The sequence below is a fragment of the Capsella rubella genome, unplaced genomic scaffold (assembly GCF_000375325.1).
Source record: "Capsella rubella cultivar Monte Gargano unplaced genomic scaffold, Caprub1_0 scaffold_4, whole genome shotgun sequence".
Lineage (NCBI taxonomy): Eukaryota > Viridiplantae > Streptophyta > Magnoliopsida > Brassicales > Brassicaceae > Capsella > Capsella rubella.
In genome coordinates, this window is record NW_006238920.1 from 2849088 (window position 1) to 2860047 (window position 10960).

The following is a 10960-nucleotide window of genomic DNA, read 5'->3' on the forward strand; positions in this document are numbered from 1 at the left end:
CACCAGTGGTGGGTGTCGCTCGACACCAATGATTTGTTCGGCGAGGATAGTTGCGACTCGCCAGTGGAGTATCGAGCTCGGTGTCGACCATGTGTGTTGAGTGCGGGTGTCGATCGACATTGATCGTCATCAGTGACGTTTAGGTGTGTTAAATGTTTGTTTGTGATTGTTTTACTTGATGATGATTAATGCTGCTTGTGTGTATAGCCCAATAGTTGGGATGAGTGTCTCACTAAGTATTTATGGAAATACTTATGCATCTCTTTATGCGATGTAGGTAAAGGAAATGTGTTCCAATGAATTCAGTGAGAACCGATAGATATTATTAATCAGGCTCTAAGTGAAAAATTAGTATGGGAAGAGGCCCAAATAATACCGGCTAAAGTAATTGAACCAATAGAAGATATATCTACTCCTTCGCCAATCCTTTGATGTCGAATCAATGGTTCGTGGAAGTCGGGGATCCTTCTACTGGCTTGGGATGGTGGTGCTTCAGGGGAGAAGAGCAGACGTTTCTACTAGGTGCTAAGTGTCTTAGAGGATGTCTCTCACCACTCCACTCAGAATTGGAAGCACTTATATGAGTTATGGAGAGTATTCCTATAAGAAGGATTGACTGTCATACTTTTGAATCAGATTGTGCCCAGCTCATCGCAATGGTGCAAAACCATCAGTGGCCAGCATTCTCCAACATGTTAGATGAATTACTTGTGTTACGTGCATCATTTTCTTCATTTTCTTTAACTAAGATTTCACGTTCTTGTAATTCAAAACATAATTACGTGCATAATTATTAAAAACATGAAGTGTATCAAAACATATATTATATAATTAATCTTACCACAAAAGCTTAACCATCGTTCTTTAGTCTCATTGGGAAGACTACGATATGTCAAGACAGCAGGTTTGACATCTGTTTTTTTGCATTCTCAAAATAGACTTTGTAATTACACCATACAGATCACGCTTAAACCTACAATTTGAAACTGGTAATAACATAAATAAGTAACATAATCCAATCTTAAATATAAATTAACATTTAATATACCAAATAGCTCCTCGTTGCACTTTGGGATAAAGATACTTGAGGGTTCATCCACCGATGAACTACTAAACCTAGTTAATCCAATCTTTTGGCATAAACTATCAAGCTTAATCATTTTAAACTCAAATCTCTAAGATCAATTATGAATAAACAAGCATTAAAATTTAGTTAATTACAGTCAATAAACACTCTAGAAAACTAATCTCTTAGGCTAGCATGTAAGTCTCTAGAAATAGTTGGTTCAGAAAAAAAAAAAAAATAGTTGGTTCAGACATTTCATCGAAACTTGGTGGGTGTGGAAATGTCTGGATTCTAAATATATCGGATAATAAAGAGAAAGAACTATTATTAAAAGATTTAATATACATTTTTACCGTAGAAAAATTTTAAATGGTTTTGAGACTAATTCATTTTATGTAATAATTTGCCAAAAAACTGTAAAAAATTACAAACTCATGCTAGTATAGATATATGTATATTGGATAATTAAAAGAGAGAACATAGACAGTGAAAGCAAGCTAATGGTATAAGCTTAGTAATTTCACTCACTTTCACTTCCCTTTTCCAACTTATACAATACATATATAGTGGAAAGATTAATATTATGATAACTATGATCCAGAAGAGAAAAGTGAGAGTTTGAATTGGTTACTTGATCCAGAGAGAAAGAGGAGACTAAAGAGACAATGTTGAGAGGCTAAGGGGTTAAATTTTAGTGATGGCAAGTGAAAGAAAAGCAATCAGTAGCTATCTATAGGTGAGGACACAATTGAAACAACCCTACCCGTTTAGAAATAATAATAAAATCAATCAATTAATAACCCTATACTAATCAATTGCTCCGATTAAACATGCCATCAAACCGACAACAAATACTAGTAGAAACAAAATAATTGTCATAAATCATATACCAACAATTTTCATGAAACAATAATAGTTTAACCAACAACCTAAATGTTCTAATCAACCATGATTCCAAAATTATCATCCTAACAAAGCCATAACAAATAAACAAACAACCAACAAATTCTTAGATCACTCTTCTCATCATTACCATGATCCCACAATCACACTTTGCCTTTACCTACACCACAAGAAAAAAAATGCGAAAATATTACCAAAAATACTGAGTGAGGCAAACTAAACAAGCAAACCACGAAACCAAGAACCATTAGCTACGCCTGCCGGTCTATTACCAATTGCGATCACTGAAGATTACGTCTCTGAGGTCTGTGCTGATTCGGTTCCAAAAATTTATTAAAAAGCTGGATTAATTTAACAAAATGAAGTATATCTTTCTATAATTGTTTAATTTTTAAACCATAATGAAACGCCTGTGCCCGTGTTTTGGACGAGTGTCGATCGACACTAAGGAAAAGTTTATGAAAAGATGAGAGATAGAGAGTGATCCAAAGTGCTTGTTTTTATAGCCCAATAGATGGGAGGATCGCTTCACTCAGTGTTTTTGAAATACTTACGCATCTCATTGTGTTTGTGATGCAAGTAAAGAAAAAGTGTGATCGTGGAATCAAGGGAAGGACGAGGGCAATGATCTAGGGCTAGTGAGTGTTGCTTGTGTTTTGTTTAATAATTTTTGGAACCATGTAAATTAGAAACATGTTAGGATTGCTGGATTTTCTTGGGATAATTGTTGGTTCATTATTTTATTGGATTGATTTTATTATTGGTTTTCGCTGGTTGCTTGATGGTTTAATCCGGTTAGGTCAATTTGTAGGTATGAGACTATTAAATAATGGATTAAAAATTAACGAAATGGGTTTTGTGGTTTCATATAACTAATGATTTTCAGAAATCTCTTATTATATCGAGTATATTACGTATACTATTATAAATAATTATTATTTATTTATATATTATTTTCTTTTCTATATTTTGTGTGTGTGTTTGTTTATGGATTCGGGAAATTCAGATAGAAACGTTAAAGATATGTCAAGATTTTCTATTATTATTCAGTTTGATTTGGTTCCTCTTAATTTGGTATGGATCTAGTTCAACTTTGTTTTATAGGGTAAATTTGCCCAAGCCTACTCTGGAACATATGATATGAACTTGAGAACAATGGTATTGTTTGAATGCAACCTAAATATTATAATACTAAACATTATGCATCCAAACTGATCAAGTAAATAGTTATTGAAAAATCAACACTTTACACAAATTTTTATTTAGAGTTATTCATAGAATCTAGATTTTTTCACTACACAATTTGGAATTATTCACGGAATCCCACTGCGATACACACTTATTGGTTGAAAATGCATTGTAGCATAGTTGGCGGGGGCAAATCCGCTCCTTCCTTGAGTCGAATCAATAACATTCCACACAGCTCCGTTAACGATGATCTGAAACACATGAGCTTGATTGTAGGGAGGATGATAATTGTAGGGAAGCTGTTGAGGCACCACCGCGGGCGTATGAGGAATCTCAGCTGCAGTCATGAGGTCAAGGTATTCAGTTTGTCTCTCAAACATTTCCCACCTTGGTTGTCTTTGTTGATCGACTTTTTGTGGGATACAGCCACGATGCTCAGTTCTCAAGTGCTTATTAAGTTGAGTATATGTCCCAAAAAAATCACAGTTGTCCACAGGGCATGACCTTGGTTTAGCATTCATGAATCTTCTTGCAGTTTTCATCACCTTTGTCGTATGAGAGACTTCGCCTCTACATAAAGGGCAGTGTAAGGTCTTGGGGGTTAGACGATTTTTTCTGTTGTTTTTTTGGAACAACTTAAAACAGTTGGAGTGACGAACACTCGTATCACACATGTAAGGACGACATCCACTCGAAAAGGAAGAGCATGTCAAACGAATAGCATTGTGAGGCGGTTCCATGCATATCACACACCGCACATCCTCCCATCCACTCTCAATAGGTGACTCAGATGTCTGCTGTTTTTTGCTCCTAGATGAGCGAAGCGGGTATGGCGATACTCTAACCCTGTTGCTTGACTCACACATTATAAGATTTTCTTTAGGCATCTCTTTTGTTGATTCCTACATCAATCAAAAACGACACGCATTCAAATTAAATAAGCAATAAAAATGAAATAAAAATCCAAATAAGAGATAACAATAATCAAGAAAATGATAATTAAACTATCCATTTAATATAAAATTTATGTTTTTATTAGATTGTTTCATTAATGAAGATTGTGGGATCCACATTTGATTAAGGCCTTGAATGTTTTGTAGATTTTGAAAGAGATTTTGGTTTTTTTTTCTTCCAAAAACTCATTTTTAACTAATCAATATTTAAAACTTTTGGATTCCCTAAAATTTTGTAAAACTTTCATGTTATAATCTCCCATTCAAGATTTTTGATTTTTAAGTCTCCTATAATTTAGGGAATCTAGTTTTTATCCATACTACGTTATATTTTTTCCAAAAACCAAAAACCTAATGGAAAAATCTAAAACTAAAATCTAAAATTTAAAAACTAAAAACCAAATCCAAAATCTGAATTAAAAACTAGCATCCATTCATGGCCTAAAACTCAAAGTTGAAAAAATGATTAGTACTCGATAAATCGTGCATATAGTAATTCAAGGACATATATTGCTGAGAAAGCATATAGACTAAACAACAAACATACTAGCCGAATTATCACAAAATAGTTATCAATATGATTAAAATAAACATTTTAAAATCTTATAGTGAATAAAACTAAGTCACATGTGCAAAATTCATGTTGTTGATAACCAATTTTCCCCATTATATGTGAAAATAGTGTTCAACCAAACTCTAGAATTTGAAATCCATATGTATCCTCCCTAATTTTGAATAGATCAATGAGATTAATCTGAGACTCATGAAAAAGAATAAATTCAGCCACATATCTAACAAAAGGGAGAAATTACTTGACCGAATAATTTCTTGATCTTCAAAGGAAAATCAAAACAATGGATTTTTGTCTCAAAGAGTTGAAGATTGTAATTTGATTCTGATTGCATATTTCTATGATTTCTATGTCTTTTATAAGCTACTCTTAAAGCATGTCTAACTCATTTTGATCCAAATACTTTGTTTTAAGTTCACTTTTCTACTTTTCTTAGCAAAAAAGAAAGTGACATTTAACAAGTAAATACAAATGTATAAGATTGAAAGGTAAAAAAATCATTGATTTCTTGTGACTTGAATTTCAAAAGTTGAAAGTAAATCAGCTAGAAATAATTAAGAAAACATTTTATACTAACTAGACAAAATTCTCAGATACAAAGAAAAGATACAAAAACCACTTTTTATTACTTTTATATGAGTTAAAGAATAAAATCTATAAATAATATTTTCTCATAAATTTTCTTTTCAACAAATCACACAAATAATTTGGTTTTATCTCATCTGATAATGCGGCGCCTGACACTAAGCGAAGATAACTATTAATATAACTTTTGTTCACTTTAGATATAAATATTACAGCACAACCACTAGTCAAAGTAAGATAACTAATTATTAAATATTGAATTTTCTTACAAATTCTTTTTTAGATATTACAAAACTGTCAATGTGTCACAATTCAAAATAAGATAACTAATTATTAAAGGGTGATTTACACAATAAGGCACTTTCTGAAGAAGATATAACAAAAACACACAATATAAGCAGGCCACATGTCCAAAAAATGACCATTGTGCCCCAATAAAGTTAACTGGCTGGATAAGTGATGTTAGATTTCGTTAGTTTAGTTTAAGTTAGTTTAGTTTGTTGTAACCATTAATAATGGATCTTGTTGCATATTACAAAAGCAAATATATGAGTTTTTAATATTTTTTTGTTCGAGAACACAACTTTAACTTTCGTTCTTGTACGTCATGTGTTAGTAGAAATCTGGGTTAGTGAAAAGAGTCCTCATTTTTGGTTCTTTTCAAAGAGGACCTCATTCTTGGTTCTTTTTAAAGAGTCCTCATTCTTGTTTCTTGTACGTCTTGAGTTAGTGCTTTTGAGTTTTTTCGTTTTTTGTCTTTTTTTGTTCGTTGTTACAGATCTGTATCGGTAGTGATGATGCTCTTTGTGATCATGTGGATGAGGTTTTCTGGATACTAATGATGTATTCTGTCCAAATAATGTTTCCAATCAATCTTAAGAATCTCATGTTCTCTTGGATAAGCGATTATTATCCATATGGATATGTTTGTCTGGACGTAGTACGGTTTGTTATGCTATATATACTTGACCGATTGTACGCAAAACTATGGACAGGTACTCCTCGTCCATCTTCCAAAGATGGAAAAGCAAAGGCAATTTTTCGAGAATTAATTATAGATTCGTTTGTATAAAAGGGTTGGATATGGATATGTGTATCTGGACGTGGTACAGATTGTTCCGTTAACATACTCGACCGAGTGTACGCAGAACTATGGACAAGTAATCCTCATCCAACCATGGAAAAACAAAGACGAATTCAAAAAAACTTTATTCGTTAGTTTTTAAAACTTTGAGAAATTAAATTTCAGAATAATTTGTTGGTATTTAGTAAAAAAGCAAAACTAAATAAAACCTAAAGATATTTTTTTCTGTTCGTATATAGAGTTTTAAAGAGTTTAAATCTGTTAGTATGGTGAAAACGATATATCAACACTAAATAAAGAAACATATACATACAAAGAAGTACAAATAATAATGAAATCTATATAAGTTATAGAGTTATAACATACAAAGAAAGTACAAATTGTAACGTAAAGGGGATAGGCCCACGTACAAGAGAAAAAAAGGAAAAAGAAAAAATAAAAAGTAATGTCTAACTATTTAGTTAGAAATGATGGAGTGGCAGAATGGTGATTACGAATATAAAACAAGGCCATGCTGGACCTATATTTTCACTATAGTTGAAAGTTTTGGAAATGTCTTTTTATGTTATAAGTTTTCAAAAAGTGTCTTTTCTTTGAAATATTCCATTATTAAATATATAATTTTTAACAAAATTTATATTTATATAGAAAAAACTGAAATTTTACCATTAGTCATCATGGGGATAATAAAATATTAAACAACTTATATATCTTCAATTAAAATATAATACAGTAGCATCACTAGTCAAAATGATTAAGCAAATCTTTATTAAAAACACATTTATTTTAAATAAAATAAATGTAAATAATATCATGATGACACTAGCAATATGATCACATCAATACAACTTAAATTATATGACTTCTTTTATTTATTTAATGTGAATCATGATGTATATTTTAAAGTACATTAAATAGTATTAACTTTGCGTTCTAACTTCTAAGTAAATAAAACTAGCCATGCTATTAAATTAAATGGAAAAATATTAATTTAAAAGTATTAATTTTAAAAATATATTATAGATACATTAACTATTAACTTTTCATAAATTAATGTTCTCAAATAGTAATATAATTTTGGCGCCTAAAGCCCTTACTTGTTGAGCTTCACCTCTTCATAGTGAATCCCTTTGGAACCGCTACTTGACAATGACCTAAACTTGTTTATAACCTCAACCCATAATCTTTGACTACATCTTAAATTTTTTGGTCCTAAATTTCCTAATCTCGTAAGTGTATGAAACTTAAATTTTTTGGTCCTAAATTTCCTAATTTCCTAATCTCGTAATTTTTTGATTACTTATCAGAATTTTCTATGAAAGACAAGAAAACTTGTAAGAAATATTCCAGCCAATATATTATGTTGCCTATAATGATGGCTTATGGAAAGAAGGAATGGTTGTGAAAGATATTATATTATGAAACAAACCGACCCTTTTTTAATAATTCAAATCATAATTAAGCATCCCTTATTACTTTACTTAACAATTATCAGTAAACTACAATAACCAACAATCCAATTCTCATACAATCCAATCTCCTTAAAGTAATTATCATGTAACCAGTAAAACAATAAACCAACAATTTAACCAGCATCCTAAACATACTTTTAATCCATAACTGCAACGGAAATAAATAACACCCAAAAACTCTCGAGATCCTAGATCATCCTCTCTCTCACTCTGATTCCATGATAACACGTTATCTTTACCTACACCAAAACAGAAAAGAGATGTGTGAGTATTATAACATATACTCCGTTAGACCATATTTCCATCTACTAGGCCATACACCCCTTTGGTGTTGATCGACACCTAACTTAGTTTGGGTTCAGGATGTTATATGTTACCTATATATCATCACTCGCAGTAAACTTAAATTGACTAAGTTCTAAACCAACAATCACTTTCAAAATTCCTTAGCAAACTTTGTGTGTAAAATATATATAAAAAATAAAGAGGGAAAATATGAATAATATTGATATTGCTCAAAGATCTTATCGAATAGAAAGAAGAAAGAGTATTTAATATTATTATTGGAAACATTAGTATTTGTGTCGAAATTGTGGTGAAGAAAGTATCAAAAACTAGCCCCATTAATCTAAGGCCTTCACAACTCTTTTATAGTCTCTTCCTTTTCCCTTGGATGTCTTTATTTGGCCATTTAATCCTTTGAGTCTTAATTATTTTCTCCGGTTTAATGATGTATTTACTCGATGACGTCTTGACTTTGACTTGACTTGATCTCGTTTTGGGATTTCTTCCCGTAAGCCCATTGTTGTCCATCTTGATTTCTCGAGCTCTTACAGATTTCATGTTCTTCCCGGACCCTTGCAGTGCTCCTTGAGCTGTATCACTCCGCTGCTTGAACTATTCTTCAACTCTCTCGATTTCCTGGAGAACCCTTTGAGATGAATCACTTTGGTACCGAACTGCTCTTCTCCTGGTACCGCTGACGACTCATGTTCTCCTTCTTTAGGTAGTGGACCTAAAAATTAACTCACATAACAACTCCCATAATTAATTTAGAGACATTAAAGATAAGTTTTACTCCTTTGAATATAGAAATTAATTCATGAATTAAATCACACATTAATGCCAACACTTGACCATCCCATTTATGCAACATGGACCTTCTTGGGTTCTAAGTTAATGGGCCTTTGGTGTAACTAGACATGATCCACAGGGAGGGGATTATGGTCCCAACATTAGTCCCCCAGTTATTCGCGTAAGTGGACATGCTCAGAAAACTAATATTTTTGTAATTGTACCGGATATGATGTTGGATTAAGTAGTTGAGAGTTGAACATGAAAAACACGCCATTCAGAGGATTGTGATTGTGATTGTGAAGTGAGACCAGTAGATGCGCAATGAGCTAAGCTCGGATTGATTAACTATAAAACGAACTTGGTGGATATATCGTAATTTGGAGATGCTCCTTCCGAGTTTTGAGCAAAATTGAAAATTTACAATACATGTTAAGCACCTAAAGGAGTGCCTCTTGGGTTTATGGTATTATTATTTTTTTGTTGCCTAATGAGGCCTCTAACTTCAGGTTGCCCGAGGGACTTTTTAGATTTTGATACTCGAGTTGTTTGTCTTTGATGGTATATATTTGAACAATTGTGTTGGGTTTGCAAAGTCCAATTGGTTTAGAACTCTTGGTCAAGCTGTTTTCAAGAGAGAAGATGGGTTGATCATGCCCTTTACCATTTTTAAAGGAAAATTTTGTATAGTTAACCTTGGTAAATACAAGGATGGAGCTTGGCTTTGGAATTGGTGTCCAAGAGGATTAGTTTCATTTTATGACTCGATCTCGTCAGTTCGATCATGGTATTTGGTGCGAGGATTGAACTCGGCTTTATGTACTTGTGTGAAATAGCACGTGTTTCGAAGAGTTACGACATCTATCGACTATTCGAACCGAACAACTCAAAGTTGAGTTTGTTTGAATATAGATTGACGAAATGATGTCAGCTCTAAGGGAGAGTGAATGAATTTTTTGTGAGTTGGTATCTAATTATCTTAAAGTGAACTCAACACTTAGATTCCACCAAAGGGAACTTATTTGTCCTTGATTTGGAAACTGGAAGAATCTTCACAAAGTAGAATCTGATTTTGTGGAGAGAAAACTCGACACTTTAGATTCCATCTAAGTGAACTCATTCTCCGGGAGCTAGAACTAAGAAAGACCTTCGCTAGATTCAGCATATTTGTGTTCTTCTCGTCATTTAACCGTTGTAGTTTAGAATTCATCTCTAGAACTTTGGATTTGTTAAGGCATAGTCATGACTTGGATAAAATGTGCTACGAGATTGTTGCACTTCATATTTTCAATGTTTCATCATTGTCTCGGGCCATCTTTACCGCATCATCATCATGGACATGGTTTTCTTTGGTTTGTAGAAATTAGACATCCCCGACGCGGGTATACATTGTTGACCGTTGTTGTTGATAAGCTGGTTCTGATTGGCATATGAAAAATATAATCAGCTTGCTCTCTACTTTGTGTTTGATGATATTCAATTTTGTTAAATTAGGATTTGTTATGGGCTTCCAACTCAAAACCAATTGGCAATGAGTGGATTGGCCCTAATCCCTTATATATTACTGAAGTCCCCTCACATCTTCCGATGTGGGATCTTTTCTCCACACGCCCCCTCGAGATAATGGCTCTTTTAGCCATTAATCTCGACAGAATCCATCACGCCCCCTCGAGATAATGCTCTTCTAGCTATCTCAATGGAATTGGGCCTTCTTTTGGGCCATCAATTAATGGGGTGATCAGGCCTCTTTCCGGGCCGGATTAATTAATGGGTCAGCGTGTGTTCGGGCTCTGATACCATGTTAAATTAGGATTTGTTATGGGGTTCCAACTCAAAACCAATTGGCAATGAGTGGATTGGCCCTAATCCCTTATATATTACTGAAGTCCCCTCAAATCTTCCGATGTGGGATCTTTTCTCCACAAATTTTCTAGCTTTCTACTTATTTGTTTGGAGTTTGCCAGTCTTAGCTACTTTTCTCTAGAGGCCACTTTGGCATTTGACGCCACTTCGATATTAGAAGCCACTTTGCCATTAGACGCCGCTTCGGTATTAGACGTCACA

The 10960-nt window shown here is 33.1% G+C and overlaps 1 protein-coding gene across 1 annotated transcript; it reads right to left on the reverse strand.

The window, feature by feature from the left end:
* Nucleotides 1-3181: 3181 nt before the first annotated feature.
* Nucleotides 3182-4969, reverse strand: LOC17888319. Its single transcript, XM_006295339.2, has 2 exons — nt 4923-4969; nt 3182-4059 (listed from the first exon to the last, which is right to left on the reverse strand). The coding sequence occupies exon 2, from the start codon at nt 4042-4044 to the stop codon at nt 3283-3285; it is 762 nt and encodes a 253-aa protein (XP_006295401.1). The 5' UTR covers nt 4045-4059; nt 4923-4969; the 3' UTR covers nt 3182-3282.
* Nucleotides 4970-10960: the final 5991 nt, after the last annotated feature.

Bases quoted from the DNA above. Each gene is read 5' to 3' on its own strand.
- LOC17888319 (XM_006295339.2), bottom strand. From the start codon at position 4,044: ATGCCTAAAGAAAATCTTATAATGTGTGAGTCAAGCAACAGGGTTAGA.